The following is a 17,614-nucleotide window of genomic DNA, read 5'->3' as shown; positions in this document are numbered from 1 at the left end:
TTCCTGTTGTTTCGTTCTCTCTCACGTTCGATGGGTTTGAACAAGGAGCTGAATACACCGAAATAATTGGCTTTTAAAAAGAAAAATATTGCCTTTTTGTCAGTGTCTGATGGATATTCCCTCGTACCCACCAGAGGAGGGCGGACAGTGCACCAGAGGTGGCAGCCTACTATAGGCTTAAATACCAAGTGCAGATACACAGAAGCAGACGCGTTCATCAGGCCAGGTTGGTACAGCAAACGTCAAGCCAGGACGTGTTCGTTTCCACGCGGAGAGAAGATTTGCTACAGCGGCCCCGTTCAGTCCCCGGTCACTTGCGTGGCTTGGCCGTCCGAGGTCTGGTTGGTGGACTGGATGAACATGGGCTGCGTGATGTCCTGGCCTGCAGGCATGGTCACTTGCTGGATCTGGTAGAGTTGCTGGGGACAGAAACGGCCGTCAGTTCCCAGCACACCCAGCACAACACAGGGCATTAACCCCGTGAGTTTAGTGCTGCTCACAGCAGCTCTCAGGTCCAAGCAACATCTGTCCCAAAATACAGACCACGAAAGGCCACAACACATTTGGTGCTAAATCACAACCAAGCAATGCTGCGGATTTCTGATGTCCAAACTGAACTCAGGTAACTTCACATCGAGCTACTGACTGCTGCACAAGACCTTTATTCCTAAACTGGTTAGGACTAAAAATCGATCCCACCCAGAGTGCAAGGGACTGGGTTAATTAAATTCGGGGTGAGTGCAACAGAACACAAAGAATCCCCCTGAATTAAGACTGGGACAGCATCCACCTATCCTGCTCCTGGTTAGGGTTTGGTAGCAGTATTTCAAGAGGAGATCTGCTAGATCATGTCAAATTTAGGACAGGCTTTCCAGCCCTTGACTTCAAAGGGATGCAGCACCAACCAACTCCAAGCTCCTACCTGTCCATCTGTGAACTGGCTGAACTGCTGCTGCCCTTGCTGGACTTCTGTCTGAGTTATCTGCAAGGACAAGAGAAGGGCGATCACCGACAGCGCTTCGGAGAGCTCACAACCCCACTAAATAATTCTGCTGCTGCTTTTCCAGAGCTTTTAGACTCTTTCAGATTTCATCACCCCACCACATGGTAAGACACGGCTTATGCCACCGACCCACGGTCACGCTGGTGCTGACCGCAAGTCAAGAACAGAGGACGTGGGATTCAGCCGTCCCAAACCAAACCAAAGCGCGTCCTCCCTGATTTCTGTGAGGATCACAGAAAAGCAGCAGCCTTCCCATCCTCCGAAGGCAGAGGAGAACCCCTCAGCGACCAGTCTCAACACGAAGATGAGACAACCTGCTGGCAGCCACGCTGGTCTCCACGTTTCGCCTCTGTAACAGCTCTCCCGAGAGGCTGCACGGCTGCTCCTCCCGCACCCAGCCAGAAGGAGAAGTAAAGAGAAGGTTGATGAACTGGAGTTTTACCTGCAGTCAGCTCAGAAGCAGCAGGAGCTTTACACAGCGAGACACACACACACACATAACCGCATGCACCCTTCACGTATAGGTAAAGGAGGCTTCCGCTACGCTCCTTGCTTTATTAAATCTGACGAAAGTAACAGGAAGAAAAGAAAACGCAGGAATCCTAGCCCAAGAGTTGGGAAATTGGACTGGAGTTTGCAGTTTCAGGAGCCAGGGAACAACACTTTACCGGTTCGTGCCAGCCCTGCCGTCAGAGCGCATACCTGCTGTGCATTGGTTGCAAGCGTCTGGATCTGCCCCTGGACTACCTGGGTGCCTGACACGGGCTGGGCTAAGCGGATATACTGCAGCTGGCCAGCATTCAACTGAACCTGGAGACAAGCGGAGGGGGCAGGAGAGAAAATTAAACAGAGAGCGGTGGAACCTGAAACACACACATTTGCCTTCTTGTTTCCACGACAGAAGCCAGAGCAGCAGATGACACCGGGAAGCTTCGGTCGGTTACTGGTTGGGATGAGTTCACTACCACAGGCCCTGCCAAGTGCACCGAACTCCTGCGGGGTCGTGACTAAAACCCCGAGGAAGCACAACATCACTGCTCTCTCTGGAACGGGAGCGGTCCGTTAGTAGCTCAAGCGTATTAATTGCTAAATTTCGGAGAGCTTGGAGAACACTTAAGTTTTTCTTGTTGGTTAGGAGAATGGAGTTACTGCTTTGATGTATCGTTTCATAATGACACTCCTGCCACAACATATAAAAATATATACAGGAAATTTTCACATAAAGACAGCAGAGATGACAAAACCCAGGAGTATTTTTAAGGTAACATTAGGAAGGTTTTAATGCAGCTCTCTGCTGACGTATGTCAACCCCACCTGGCAAAGGCCAATACCTTCGGTGTCCATACCTGGTGTGTAACATCCACATGCAAATGGATTTCCTACAACCTTGATCCTGCAAGGCTTGGGGGGGGGTGGGATGTGAAGACAAAATGTCATCATAGGAAATCTTAACTCTCACCTTGTATTTTCTGGGATATAACCAGCCAGTACTACTAAAACACATCTGAGGAGCGATAAGAAGTCACAGTGTGATGGATACTACAGCTGAATATTCCATTTGGTGTAATTCTCTGATGCTATAATTTAACTTTAGAACATGTAGATTCACAGCTTTAAGGTTTATTATATATAAAGAAGTGTTTTGAGGTTTTTATATTAAAAAAGGGGAAAGGAGGACATGCAAAATACTTGAAAACTGCTGACGAGGTTCAAGTGCCCACAACACGGACTTGGCATTTACACAAACACTGCTGACTTCACCAGCTGTGCCTAAAAGCTCCAATATCATCTCGAGACCAAATAAACTCCGCATGAGCATAAACACTTCAATAAAGAATCTGTTTCTGCACCAGGATCTAGCTGCAGATCGTGTTTGCCACATGGGGGGGTGGGGTGGATTCCTGCACAGATTTCAACTGAATGGATGAAAGCCATTTGGGAAGAGCATTTGCCCAAAAATGAGGGCAAGCTACAAAGAACCTGCTCAATGAGGTCTGGCTAAAACTCAGATTAAATTTATAACAAAATTAATGCAGATAAAGATATGATTACCATTTAATTGACATATGCACTTGCAGGTTTTTCTCAGAAAATAAAATAAAAGCCACCTCTCCACAGGCAACCCGTGGTCCGAGTAAATGCTAAATCTCAGCAGAGGAGTGCAGAGAGTATCAGGAGCACGTGGAAAAGCAGCACAGAACATCTGTAAGATTTCCTGAACGCTCCTGCCATCGCCAGAGGCACTACCAGTTTTATGAGAGTGTTTCGAGCTGTCAGATCCGTGCTATGAAAGATTCTTATTGAACCCTAGCAGCCACCAGAGTGAAAAGGAACCGTCTAAGAGCGCTAACTGTATCAGGAGAGAAAGGAAACTCAAGGGAAAGATAACCAAAGCACAGAGCAGGACGGAGAGCAGCACTGAAGAGACAAGGACTGTGATTCTGTGAAAATAAAGACTACTGCCAGGTCAGGGCACTAAAAAGCTCTCATGAGTGCACGGCTTCATGTTCCGTTTTACTCCACTTGCTGGAAGTGAGCGAGGGGAACGATGCTTCCTTCAGCACGAGCTGGTACACGCCATGATTAAGAAGAACCCTCTTAATTACAGACAAAACAGCATCTCTGCTAGATACAGAAGAGCAAACTGTGACTATTGCATTAAAACTCTGCTCCTAAGGTGCTCTGTTTTGCAGTCTGATGCTCATTAGAGATCCAAATGCTCCCAAAGATGAAAGATCCCACCGTGGCTCTGGGCAGAAGCGTAAGAAACCTCTGAGGACCACTCACAGGTACTGCTTCCTGGATGCTCCCAGCAAGAGGAAGGTTGTAGCAGGTGCTTGGCCAAAACCAGACATTAATTCATTAAAAAGCCTTCAGTCTCATGCTCCTAAAACACGAGACCACCTGCAACAGCACCTACATGGAAATCAGAACTTTCTGCAGAAGGTTGTGGTCTCCTCACAGCTACTTTATAAAGATTTATTTCTCTTAGCAGATCTTCAAGCCCCCTTCACATAAAGAGTTACGGCCCCCACTGGAAAACAAGTCTGAGCTGTGCTTTTATTGCTGGACCAAAGGAGGACGCTGCAACATTTGGTGCTGTTGCAATGGGTTCACATAGGCTAGAGGTGGAGATGTCCTTCCAAAATGCTCTGAGGAACAAGTGGATTGGATTTTCATAAGGAAAAGAAGAAAACCAAAACTGAATGTAAAAGAAACGTAAAGGAGGATGCAGAGAGGTAAAAAGGTTGCTTGTAGTAAGACACCAAACTCAGCAAGTCTTTCTGACCAGCACCTTAAGCCAAGGGGTAGGAATGAGCTGAAGCCTTGAGAGATGAAAAGAATTTGGAAGTGAACTGGAAAAGTCTGGCGGCGCTCACATCTGAGCCCTTCTCGAGATGCTGTGTCAAAGCACAAGCGTTTGCCAGACGTACAGGGGGAAGCTCAGCAGCTCTTGAAAAGCAAAACTTGTGTGAAAGATCAGTTTTGCCCCAGCTGCCGGTAACAGAAACCAAAGACAAAGCGAAATCCTCGGTCGCTTGGTCTGACCTTTGGGTTGCTGCTTAAATACACAGAACTGGATGGATTTTTCTTTTTTTTTTTTTCATTGAAGAGGTGTGAAATTTTCCAGATGGGAACTGAAAGGCCCAGCTTTGTTGTTACTGTAAACTACAGATACATGGCGGGGGGAATAAGTGACTTATTTTGACCCTGTGTTTACCTAGGACACAAGCCAGGCCGCTCCTGCTGATGCTGGGTACTCAGAACCCCATTTTTAAGGCCACAGCAGGTCTATATCGATGTGAAAAGTGAGGAGATATCTTCTGATTCTGCAAAGCCATTCCTCCAACCAGCTCAAAGTATTTTGTACAACTATTTCTTATAACACAGGAGTTTATTAATAACTCACAGAGGGCCCCTTGCCCACTCAGTCTGCCAGGTCGCGACTTCAGATTGCAGAGGCAGAACCAAGTAAAGGCAAAAGAAGTTAATGATGCTTTATTGAAACCATGCTGTAGCAAAGAACTAAGGCTTATCCAGGAAATATTTCATTGATTGCTTCCTAATCGTAACTATTTCACTCAGGGGAAAGCGCTGGGGGTGGGCAATGTGTCTACACTGGATGAGTGAAGATTTATTTCCTCCTCCACGTCACACCTGGTTAGTTTTTCCTCTCTTAAGTGCAGGAAACACACCACTCAATCCAAACTTCCTCTTACAGTTAAAAAAAGCATACATTGACAGTCTCATGCCAGAACACCAGCGGACAGTTTGCTCACGAGACCGTTACCCATCTCTACCGGTCAAGTCTTACCGGTATTTGCTGGATTTCTCCCGTATTGGTGATGATCTGCTGCATGACTTGCATGGTCTGCCCAGTTCCGCTCTGAGCCTGCTGGGTCTGTCCTTGTGGCTGGGCCTGCACTATCTGTACCTGCTGCCCTTCTCCAACCTGCATCGTCACGGGGGTGCTCTGCATTCGACACGGGGAGAAGGACCAAGCAAGGACTGAACAGAGGTGAAACAGCCACAGGATACAAAGATTGTAACAGAGAGATGCTTCCTAGACCCACTGCGACTTCTTGATGCTTAAATCACCACGAAGGGCACCCAGGACCTACGCAACCCTTGTTACTAAGGCACCTGAGCACCTGATCACGACCAGAAAGCACATTTCTATGTTGTTATTGACTGTTCTGAGCAGTGAGGATACCGCAATAGGTTACACACGGGCGATGAGGGTTTCTCTGGCTCCTCTGAAACACAAAGCTCTCGGCGCTGCTCGGTGCTCACCTGCCCTTGCTGGGGCTGCGCGATGATGATCTGTCCTGGCTGGATGGTGGTTGTGGACGTGGTGGTCTGCTGTCCCTGCTGCTGTCCCTGGACCTGCACTGCTGCAGGCTGCTGAGCAAGAGTGAAGTAATACTGTACGGGCTCAGCGGGGGTCACAGCCTGACGCACCTCCTCCTGCGGCACAGGTAAAGGACAGGTAAATGTGGAGGGAACAGAGATCAACACCCAAATACCCCAAGCACAGCTGAAACACGCCCCCATAAGCATGCTCCATGGGAAAGTACCTTTAATACCTCATTTGTAACAGTTTAAATAAGTAAATCTGGAATGATGAATCAAAACCGGTTTCCTCATTTATACATGGAAATCAAACCCATTTCCAATACCCTATGTATAATGGTGCAGTCACCCATTTCATTAAGAGAAGCAAATGAATTGAATTACCATAGTCGAAAACCGCACAACTCCTCGTCAGTAAACCCCATCATCGCTCGTTATCTTAACACAGAAGGAATTGCAAATGCACCAGGAAGACTGACAAAGCCTCGTCCGTCAACAAAACCCTGCTCTTAGCTGGCATGCCCAAGACAAATCTCAGTCTAGCTCTGCTGTTAACCTCCCGGGAATGAAAGTCAATGACTGGATGTACACCGCCGTGCCTTTATTTATTTATTTAAATCCAGCTTTTCTAGAATTATAACGACTGCATCTTGCACCAGGGCTCAACAGCCCGATTCTGCTGGTAGCAGCAATATCTCAACAGCGTGAAGAAACAAAAGGCTCTGCTCTGGCTCACTGTCAGAAGCACAGGCGCTAACACTGCTGGTTTGCTTTATCTAAACAGCCCCTTATGACTAATGATATTTTAGGCTAAGAAGTAGATTTTCAGAGGTGATGCTGAGTGGCAAGCCATTAACACTCAAAAATCAGCACCGTTCAGCTCCCCAGAGGAGCGGTTGGATCTTGCACCTACGGAAGGTGCAGCTCTCAGGCGTTCACTCCATGGCAGAAGGCGTAAACAATCCTCTCCCAGCCTCCTCGAGTTCACAGCTGAGAGTGTAGGATGTTTACACGTGCTACAGCATGGTAGATTCCTGCTCACACAACGCTGCATGACCCCCCTGCACCAAACAAGGCTTGCTCATGGATTTACCTTCAGCGTATCCAACTGCACAGGAGAAGAACAATTCACATTAAACAGGATCAACGGACGTTGAACAGATGGGCATCAGGCTGGAGTAAGAGCCCTTTTGCTTCGATGCTCTTCTCTCAGAGGGAGAACTAAAGCAAAGATTTACTACTGGGAGGCTTCTCAATAGCCTACCAGAAAATTACCCCCAAAGATTAAGCTGTTCACAGTTGGCTGTAATCGAGAAGCGACTTCTAATCCTGGCTCTCAGAGCAAACATTAGCACTGTCCCACAGTACTGCAAGCCGCTGCAATCAAACTCTTACAACACTTGCTACACATGGTACATCACCGATTACTCCTACTCACTTCATCAAATCCTGTGGGGCAGGGATTAGTAATGAATTTAAAACATATATATTCAACAGGACACGTCTCCAGTTAACCATAAACCGCATGCATAGAAGAGCTGTGGCTGTTTCCATAAAGCCCAGTCCTTAGATGTGTTGTTTCTACTTCCATTCCTCAATTCCTAGCTGGATCCTGAAACAATTACAGCAACTGAGCACTTCCCTAAGTGTCTCTTCCATGTTACGCTGGATTTGCTACAGGCAAAATTGGCTTAAAATCCAAATCTGCTTCAACTCGGTTATATCACATCGCCTGCAATCTTTTATTTGCAAGCCATAGTTTTAGTTACCAGAGCAACATAACAGTCACGGTTTGGTTCCCAGCTCTTCCACGTAACCAACACTAAACTTGTCAAACAGTCTTTTCGCTGGTGGAGATAAAATACAGATTATACCCCCAGCCTAGAAGCGCTGCCTGTCAGCCCATACACAGCCACTCTCCAACACTGCTCAATCAAAGCAGCACTTTCCACCACAAAGTCCTAACCTATTTATCGGACAGTAATTTCTCCATTAAATTTATCTTGTATTTCTAGTGATTCAGCAGCCTGCACGGACAATGGATTTATCAGCAAGAGACACATCTCTGAAGCCCATTTCAACCCAAAAACCGACTGGGTTTCACTGCTGATGCTGTGCAATCCAGAAGACACAGCTCTGGTGTGACGTATCATCAAGACACATTAACCTAGCAACCCACATGCATCTAACACACCATTAAAATCCTTCATTTGATTACAGAATATTAAAAATCCTTCAGGCATTCATTTGATTATAGAATATTAAAATCCTTCAGACATTCGTTTGGTTATAGAACTTCAATCAAAAGATTCCAGCATGGCAAATATATGGGCGATGTGCTCCCTCCCAAACGTGGAGCGCGTCTAAAAAGAGTGGGATAACTGAATGAAGTACCTAAAAGAACCAGATCCGCAGTGCCAGAATGAACCTGTGTTACTTCAGGCTGCTGCCAACTTGTTTCAGCTTGGTGAGTTTTCCTTCCCCCAGCTCAGTAAAGCACTAAGAGCAGCTGTGCAGGCTGCTGCTTTGTCTTTTATACTTAATATTGAACTACCGATCTTTGGATAAATCACCTCTGCTGCAGGGATAAAGCAGGGAGCTCAGTGAAGGACAGGAAGGAGCTGTGCCCTGCTCCCACACATGGTGCTCACCACGTGCACAGCACAGAGCTCACCCACAATGAAGCCTTAGGATGCTGCTACCTTTAACTGCAGCAGCAGGATGGATCCTCCTGCAAATATCGTGACAGGGAAAGGTATTTTCCCCGTTTAATAGAAAGTCATGCTGCTTCTGGAAATCAGAATGTGAGGCTAAACTCAACTCTAGACATCAGAAAGGATGAAGTGTGGATTTCCTCCCTTTGGCCATCACTTCAGCAGCATCACGAGGACTTCAGGACAAGAAGTATAACAGCTCCCTCCAAAATCCAGGTCCACAATGGAACCGCTGGTCTCTCTCAGAGCAGGTATCTTTTAGCAGGTATCTGTTATCCAGACTCATATCAGAATACAAACAAACATGTCAAAGAAAAACTTCCAAGTAAAACCCTGGCCAGAAAGGTGTTCACAGTGTGCCAGCCCCTCCTGCAGCACTCACCAGAGAAGCTGTTTTAAGGACCACCTGGGATTTTTCCAAAGGCTACCGCACTGCAAGCCTTCAAAAGTATCACAGAATCAGTTGAAGAACTGTTGTAAATCATAATAAACTACTGAAATTTACTGTTCAGAGGAGAAATCGCTCCAGTTGAATCCTGGACAACAATTCTAGGAGCTGCTGAAGAAGGTACAGCCCTTTCTGAATGGAGATTCAACCCCTTTTGAACATTTTCAGCACTGTCTCAAACACGAAGGGAACACAAACTGGTTCAGTTTCAAAGACCCTGTGCTCAGACGACTGCAGCAGCCTGCTGCTGTAAACATCCGACTGAAAGCTCCTTCCAGCACCTCACAGCTTCCAGTCAAGGATGTTTACAGTAGCAACGACTGCCCCAAAGCATGCAGGGGTACAAACCTCATGCTTAAATCCAATTCTGGATTGCTTTGTCAAGTCTCTTTTAATTAGAGACTGAGATCACACCAAGGAAAGGACAGAAAAGAAGGCATCTTTGTGTCTCACCTGCCGCTTTGGTGGCTTCAGCTCATCTCTTGGAACAATATCGATAAGAAAGTCAAACTGATCAAACTTTGTAATTGCCATGGCAATGTCATTCCTCTGGAACAACAGAAAATGAGAGAATCATAGGTAGCTGAAAAGCAGCCCTGCAGAAAGACCAGGTATTAGCAACATACACAGAATCTATGAGTTGGGGATGGGATAAATAATAAAATAGTATCACAGGATCTTATTCAGGGCAGGCAAATCCCAGGAGATGCTGAGAGAACAGGCTCCAGCTTGCAGAAGGGCAACACGGTTAAAAGAACGCACTGAGATTAAAATACAGTCAGCAAACTGGCCAAACACGTATCAGGGAAGGATGTGCAAGAGCCAGCGAGCTCCTGTGCAGAACTGGCAACGTAAGAATGTTCTTAGAACAGCTTATAGCTTCACTTTTGTAAGAATCCAAAGAACAGCATCAGGTCAAGGCATTAAAGACCTGAATAAAGAGTTAGGCAGCAGTAAGGCATTGCTTAAATGTATTTGCTTAAGATCTGAAGCAACTCTCAAGATAAAAAAAGCTGAATTTCTTAGAAAAACCCCCCAAAAACCCCAAAGTACTGTCAATTTAAAATTCTTGCAAGCCATCTTAAAAAGCAGACACTTGCTAGGCAGGGACTGGGTCTCTCCAGCTGCGCTGTCCATGCGGGGAGCAGCTGTCCCACGATGGCAGCTGCTGGGCAAGGCAAGGCACTCTGAATTAAAACCTGAGTCAATTCAAGCTCCTATACATCAGGATCAGGATTTAACTCTGATTCTGAAATAAATGGATCCACGTGAGCTTGAAAACTGTTAACAGGATGTGTCCGAGTCTGCCCTTGTGCTTATGAAGCATCTTGTCTGTGGGATGTCTATTAAATAATAATATAAATAAATAAAAGATTACAATTATCGAGGGCCTCTCAATCCAGTCATCTGCTCTGGAGGAGGGTATTTTTATTTTCATCTCTACACATCACCACAAACCAACATCTACAAGTTTACATTACAACTACTACAGAAAAACAACTCAGCTACAGCTACCCCGTGTTATTACAGCAGCTCACAACAACTGACAGCCGCAGCTTTGACTTGTGTGTGTGTGTTTGTGTTGCTTGGGGCTTTCTGAAAACAAATTGAGAAAAAAAGCACTTTGGTCACACAGTTACGCTGCACACTGCGCTTTGTACACGGCTTCGTAGCAATAAACACAGGTACTAAAGCTGCTGTCTACAAAACATGCCTCACGTTATGGAAACAGAGCTGGAAACAGTTTGTAAAGCAGTTGATAGCGGGGTAAGAGCAGCCCCATTACCTGCAGAGTCCTGCGCTTGTTGTCTTCCGTGTGTATCCACGCTCGCAAAGTCAATTCTGTTATGAATATCTGAGCTGCCTTGGCGAACAGCACAGGAGCTTCTGCACTGATCATCTGCAAGATAAAATTGTCAATTTAATAGAAGGTTGCAGTATTAGAATACGAATGTAAAGTGGTAGAGTAACTTTATCATGTTAGTCAAATCTGAAAGGTGGTGGTGTTTAACAGAGAACCTGGGGGAATTTCCACATCTGAATATCTAAAGCTCTGACAATCCAAAGAGTTACCAGCCCCAAGCTAAACACAGCGTTACAGTATTGGGCATCTCAAATTTGTCTCGAAAGTCTGCTTCTTCCACATTATATTGAATTATCGTAGGCCATGTCAACCAGGCAGAGCCTTGGTATGTGCACGACCGATTTGGAAACTGAAGAGCACAGGTTGAGGGCTCATTTTAAAACCCAGCCCTTGCTTCATGGTTGTATAACTTCTATAAGTTGAAACAAATGCTGAGATTGCAGAAGAGGTCTGGAGGCACGAGGAAAGACTGCCTCGACAAATTCCTTTTCCTTAAAAAGGATCTAGTTCAAGTTTTACTCAAATTAAGCAGTTTCATTATTAGCTGCTTTGGCATTAATGCTTACTCCTTGGTACAGTCTTCTCATTAAATAATGAGAGAGAGAGAGAGACTTCCCTCTGCCCTGCCCTAAAAATCTCATCTTCTCCTTCATCATCAAAAATCTGGCGCTGATTTGGTTCAGACACTGAACTGGGACCTCAGCGCCCTGGTTCCCTTTCCAGGCCGAATGAATCACTCCCTTGTACAGGAAAACAACGCTCACCTTTTTCAGGGTCTCCAAATTTAAATGTTAAAGGTTGGCCTAACAGAAGGATGGTGTCACATTCAGGAAAAGAGGAGGAAAGTGCAAACCACCCTCATCTCTCTTAGGCATTAAGTGTCTGTTCCAGCTTAAAAACAGGGAGGATGAGCAGCCCAAGACGCAAACCCTATGGGTGACCCCTTTCTCCTCCCTTCACCACTTTGTTTTCATGGGTTAATTCATGTCCTGTCACCATCAGTCCCATGTCAAGGGTTCAGCTCAAATATTGATCATCAAACCCATCTTATCTACCTGAACCATTACTTAATTTTTCCATAAAACTTGAAACCGTGTAGCACAGTAATTATAAGAATAATAATGAATTGCAAAGAATTATAGCTGCAATATCCACTCATCATAAATAAATCATAAATACTTAAGAAAAAACCCCATGGGGGTACCTTCACATCTTCATCCAGCTTCATGATCTTCTTAATTCGAGCCAGAGGGAGCTCTTGAACTCGGAAGTCTTTCTGCAGAGAGATGCACATTTGAGACTCTTTACTGATATTTAACTGAAAACAAAAGTCCACTTCAAAAATATTAAAAACGAGTCTAGAATTAAACTGGCTAAAGTCAGATTTATTAAAAGAATGTATTTTATTTGAGGTACAGCAGCTTCTCCTCAGGCCCGAGAGCTCCCATCTGCTTTTCTGTATTTTATACTGATGTAATTTGACTTCAGCCTCCCGTCAGACACTCGTATCTACCACTGCACCTCAACAGCACATTTCTAACGTTACACATTTCTGCACCTATTTATATTTGAAGCACCTAATTCAATGAGGTGTCTCGGGACCCAGAAACCACTGGAATTCACCAAAGGTCACAAGAGAAAATGAAGAAAACGAAGGCAAAAAAGAGCTCTGTGGGGCCACAGGACGAAATCTTTATTTGTACTTCCCTGTTGCCCAACACCAGGGCAAAAAAAACTTGCTCAAAAAATCTTTCCTATTTCTGTTTTTAGATGGATTTCTCACTGTTGTCCAGCAAAAAGAACTCAAAATGGTTTAAGGATGGTTTAGGGAAGCTGCTGAGCTTCACTACAAGCAGTGCTCTCCTTGCAATAAAGGTAGAAATGTAGTGATAATGGTAGTGACAATGGTCATCATCTTCATCATCTTCATCATCATCTTTATCCACAGTGAGTTGCTACCAGGAACCTCTTAAAAAGGGAGAAAGGCTGAGGCTAAGTACCAGGGCATCAGGAATGCAGAATCCTAAGGGCTCCTTAAAAAAACCCCAAAACATCATCTTCTCTTAACAAAAATGTCATAGAGAAGAAAAGGAAACTCATTTCTCTAGGGAAGAAGGCGCTGCAAGACGTTTTAGTCAAACAAAAGAGGGGGGGGGAGAAAAAAGAGCTGAAAATGCTGTTTTCTATTGAAGCAAAATACGGAGGGGTTGTGTGTGCTCCAACCAGCACTGGGCATTTTATTTCATTTACCTATTAAAAAAAGCTATGTATATTTATATACATTATTCTATAGGCATCTTATTTATAAATATATTTAGATTAATGCCTTGCAAAGCAGAACTGAGCTGGGGTGCAGGGGTGTCCCTGTAAGCAGCACCCAGGGCTGTGCTGCGTCCCTGAGCGCCGTCTTTTGGGTGACGGGAGAGGAGGGCAGAGACCACTGGGACCAGTGCTTGAACACACAATGTGCTCAGGGTGGCATTTCCAAGCAGTTACTGCCACATAAACACGTTAAGGGGTTGCCAGGGCATGGAAAAATATCCCAAAGGTTTTTTTTAAAGTTGTTTTTTTTTTTTTGCTGTTGATGTTGGTTTTTTTAAAGCCTGTTTCTTTTTAAAGAGCCTCGAGAGTTTTGAGCGAGTCTCAGAGAAAGACAAGGACAACATTCCCAAGGCGTGAACCTCTTAGGTGTATTAACTTCTACAAACATCACGTGTGCATAGGTACAACACTATTAAAATCTTCAAAGAAATGAGGACAAAAATTAAAGCTCCTTTATTGCTTTAAGGCAGACAGGCGAACGTCACGTAGATCAAAACTGATACGTAAGTGCCACGGTGAAGGCAAGCATGACCACTGCTGGCTACTGCCCAGCACAACAAACTCTAGACACCAATTCCTCCTCTTTTCTTTTTTCCAAATTAGGTCTCAGTGTTTTCACAGGCCTCCCTAACTCGCTGTGCAGCTGAAATGCAAGTTTCAGCCTGGTCCTGATTCCCATTTCTCCCAGACCAGGCTCCAGCCCCTATGGGGCAGAGAACGGGGAGGGAGCTGTGGTTTGTTCTTCCAAAACAGCTCCCTTGGTTTTTTCTCCTGAATTTTAGCCACTGGTACCTGGCAAACACACAAAACCAGGCAGAGAAAGCCCCAAAAAGCAGGGTTTCCATCAAACAGCTGCTCTCACCTCCACCACACGCAGAGGAGCTTTAAGTTTACTTACATCAGCATCCACGGGAGCACTTTCAATGAGATGCACGATAAATTTGAGGATTTGATTACACAGGGCACAACTACCCAGGGATGTTTTGCAGCTCTCCCTTTTCTGACTCCCTTCACTGTCCTCAGTCAAATTTTCAACGACTTCCTCGCTCGCAATGCAATAAATAGATTCATTTGACGGTTAAAAATTAAGCTGCCCATACTCGATAAGCTGCAGAATAAACCCCTTTCATGTGGAGATGAAGACAAACTACGGCTCTTGAACACCAGAATTCACTGCACCGCAAGAGGAAAGTAATTAATTCTGGTTATGCATACAAAATTTCTACATCTGTTTCTTTAATCAACTATCTGCACACAGGCTGAAAAAGCAGCTTATCTTCAGACTACGGGATTGGGGTTTTCACTTTGAACAGCCCGGCTCTGACTGGGGTTCTTTTGTTTCCAGGTACATTAAAAGCATTGGAGTGTGCTTTCAGGAGCGCTGTATCACAGCCATCTATCAATCTCTCTTGAAAAGCCATTTTTATTACATGCTCTTGTTCTCAGGCTCATCTCTTTTGGGGATGGGGGAAAAAAAAATAGGAGCTACTTAGTCCAATTCTTATCCTCAGTCTAGGCATGATTTTTGTTTATATAATCAAATGTCTTTAAATTAATAAAGTAAGTGATAACGACGCGCTTGGCATTCAAGTGATTTACAGAAATTCAGGCTTGCCAAAGGAGACAGCTCTTAAAGAGGGCTTAATACTTCTGTACAAAAGCCTAAACCCCGAAATTCATTCACAAAATTGTAAGTGTCTGCCAACAGGCAGGTTTTTCAATTTATGAAGGGCTGGGGGGAAGACCAAAGAGTTGTGTTTTGACCAGTCCCATCTCCCAGTGTGTACTGGAGCGGCTCGGTTCCCTCACACGCTGGTCACACATTCTACATTGCATAATTCCAGCAGTAGTGAAACAGCCCACGCAGTACAACGTGAGGTATATCCTCAAATCCCTCAATCTTCTGCTAGCTAAAACAGCTCACAGCAGCTACACTTATACCTGTAGCTATTTTAAAACCACTTCCCTTTCCCCACCCCAAGCAGAAGATAATTCCTCTGCAATTCTCTAGCAAGCAGCCACGGTCGTAATTTTCCCTGCTGAAAAAAAGCCTTGAATCCAACTTCTTGTTTAGCCCAGAAAGAGCTGAAGGGATGGCCAATACATCTCATTATGCTATGATTCAGTTGAATTCAATTTATAACTCAAGTTGTGGCAGTTGTAGCCAACTGTTTGGCTCAATGATCATTTATCAGCTCTTAAAACCACCTTGCAGTGTGTGAATCGCCAGCTCTACTGGATGCCAGGAGCAGCAGGAAAGCGGTCAAGCTGAGGTTTGCTACCAGACGTTATCAGGCACCTTTCAGTGTCCGTTCCTCAGCAATAGCCCAGTGGACAAGGACACTCACCACGGTGAGGTTGCGGATCTCATCCATGACGCGTGGCCAGAAGGACTGGAGGCTCTGCTGGGCATCGCTGTTGCCGGCTGTGCCGAAGCCGCCGTCCGTGGACATGCTGGGAGCTGGGAGATAGGAAAGCAAGCATTAGATATGAGGGAGGGAGGGAGAAAAAGGCTCCCTGAGATTGCCTCCGTGTCCCACAAATACAGGAAGGGGCCAGCCTGGATTATCGCTCTGGAAAACTGTCAGAATAAGACAGGGCAGCCCAGGGCTCACAGCAACAATACAGAGACACTCGCAGCCTCTGGAACTGGGGTTTTTTTATTTATTTCTTTCAAAAGATTGAAAAAGAACATGGAAAAAAAAATTAAGGCAAAAATAGGCTCCTTATTGCCTTATTAGAGCTCTGCCTTTTCACAAGGAGTTACAAAACATAACTGATGCCTGGTCCCAGCTCACACTCCAGTGCTCACCTATTGTAAAATGACTTTTTCTCTTGCTTGTTACAGCCAACAACAATGCAGGATTTGGCAGTAACCCCCCCTCAAGTGGAAGCCAGAATGTCAATGTCAGCCTGATATAATAATCTAAGAAAGTGCAATGAAACAGTTGCTCCTGTGCCTATTTGAAAGGTGTCAAGTTTTTGCGGCTTTAGACTATTTTTAAAGTATCTCTTCTCCTTGGGTATAATCAACAGGAGAAATTAACAGTCTGTATAATGCAGGATGTCAAAAGCACAAAGTAAGATTTACAATTCAAATCTTTTAATTGAAACCATCTTTAAAAAGCCCCATGCCTGTCATTTATTATTCTGCAACCGCAGGCCGTTAAGCAAGTCTGGCTGTTATTACATTTGTACTGGATGTTGCCTGTGCATTCATTAAGACTCGTATCATTGCAAACAGCTTTCTTTTCAGTACGTATCAGCAGTAACTCATAAGGAGAAAATAAAGGGACGATAACTGGGTTCAGAGTTTCCCACGCAGTGAAGATGATGAAGGGATCAGGACACTCGGAATCCATCAACCTCATCCCTGGGTGACCGAGGTGATGCCAGCCCCTGTGGCAGTGTCCAGGTTCCAGCTGACACAGCTCTTTTCACCCCATAAACTCTAGATCAAGTCCTGTCGTTTTGAGAAGGAACTCTTGAGACAGCTCTGGGTAATATTACAATGCAGGCAGATGCACAACTTGGGAATCCAGGCACAAGCAGCATCTTGGTGGATGTTGAAGAGTCCCTGCTCACTTCTCAAGTGAGAAAGCACAGGAAGCTCTACATTTTCCACAGGGGAAGATGTGGAGACACCCACAGACATTCATGTGTCCCCATGTAATGGAAAAAGACACGAGAGCAGATTTCTCTCTGATATAAACGTGCACAAACCCCGTTGGCTTTGGATCCACCACGGAAAGGTTCGCTTCAGCCCCTCCTCAAGCACAGCACCACCACACAACACACCACCACACCACCACACCGACGGGAGGCAGCGGCCAACTGCCAGTATTTTCAAAATCCACTATTCCAAAGCAATGCCAACCCATCAAATCTTATCAACAGATCAAAGTTGGAACGTTGGACACTCAGGTCATTACCTCCTGCAGCCTACGCTTCCCAAGGCAGACCCCGTGAACTGTTGTATTTTCCTTTCATCAACCTGAGGACGTGGAGGTGTGGGAAGAGCCAAAGTGGATCCTGATGGGGTGACAACGAGAAGGCCAGAAAATCTGTATTTTCAGTCTCCAAACAAGATGGGAAGGACTCCAGGTGAGGAACCTATGGAAATAAGTGATTGATGAATTACTCGATGACTCTTCAACCACTATTTGCATTACAATAGTATCCGCCTACAAACTAAGATAGTTCAAGTATTTATAAGAACACTCAGAGATAAATATTCAAATGGGTCGCAAACTGGCGTCTGATTTCCCCCACCCTTGATCTGCATTGTCAAATGTAGACCAAAAAAAAATAATGGTTTATGCACATAAATAGAAGCAAATCCTTGAAATCTGCTCCGGACTGGCAATATTTCAGCACTGATGCTACACGGGGTCTTTTCTGCAGCTGGA

At 45.1% G+C, this 17,614-nt stretch overlaps 1 protein-coding gene across 4 annotated transcripts; it reads right to left on the bottom strand.

Moving 5' to 3' along the window:
* Positions 1-77: 77 nt before the first annotated feature.
* NFYC (nuclear transcription factor Y, gamma) lies at positions 78-15,665 on the bottom strand. Of its 4 annotated transcripts, none has more exons than XM_010180464.1 (9): positions 15,554-15,665; positions 12,088-12,159; positions 10,806-10,919; positions 9,473-9,568; positions 5,798-5,971; positions 5,319-5,477; positions 1,706-1,813; positions 923-982; positions 78-419 (listed from the first exon to the last, which is right to left on the bottom strand). In XM_010180464.1, exons 1-9 carry the CDS (start codon positions 15,656-15,658, stop codon positions 300-302), a joined length of 1,008 nt encoding a protein of 335 aa, XP_010178766.1. In that variant the 5' UTR covers positions 15,659-15,665; the 3' UTR covers positions 78-299. The 4 variants fall into 4 exon arrangements, with proteins under 4 accessions (XP_010178766.1, XP_010178768.1, XP_010178765.1 ...); XM_010180463.1 differs by having other exon boundaries at positions 300-419; positions 923-1,039; XM_010180465.1 differs by having other exon boundaries at positions 300-419; positions 5,319-5,375; positions 15,554-15,663.
* Between the last annotated feature and the right edge of the window lie 1,949 nt (positions 15,666-17,614).

Source organism: Mesitornis unicolor, unplaced genomic scaffold (genome assembly GCF_000695765.1).
Source record: "Mesitornis unicolor isolate BGI_N332 unplaced genomic scaffold, ASM69576v1 scaffold10833, whole genome shotgun sequence".
NCBI lineage: Eukaryota > Metazoa > Chordata > Aves > Mesitornithiformes > Mesitornithidae > Mesitornis > Mesitornis unicolor.
The sequence above is the reverse complement of the archived record's forward strand: the minus strand, read 5'-3'. Positions and strand labels throughout refer to the sequence as shown.

Coding starts and splice junctions, on each gene's coding strand:
- NFYC (XM_010180463.1), bottom strand. CDS start 15,658: ATGTCCACGGACGGCGGCTTCGGCACAGCCGGCAACAGCGATGCCCAG. Junction 10,920..12,087: donor AGCTGGATGAAGATGTGAAG/GTACCCCCATGG, acceptor TTTATCTTGCAG/ATGATCAGTGCAGAAGCTCC. Junction 1,040..1,705: donor TTGCAACCAATGCACAGCAG/GTATGCGCTCTG, acceptor AGAATTATTTAG/TGGGGTTGTGAGCTCTCCGA.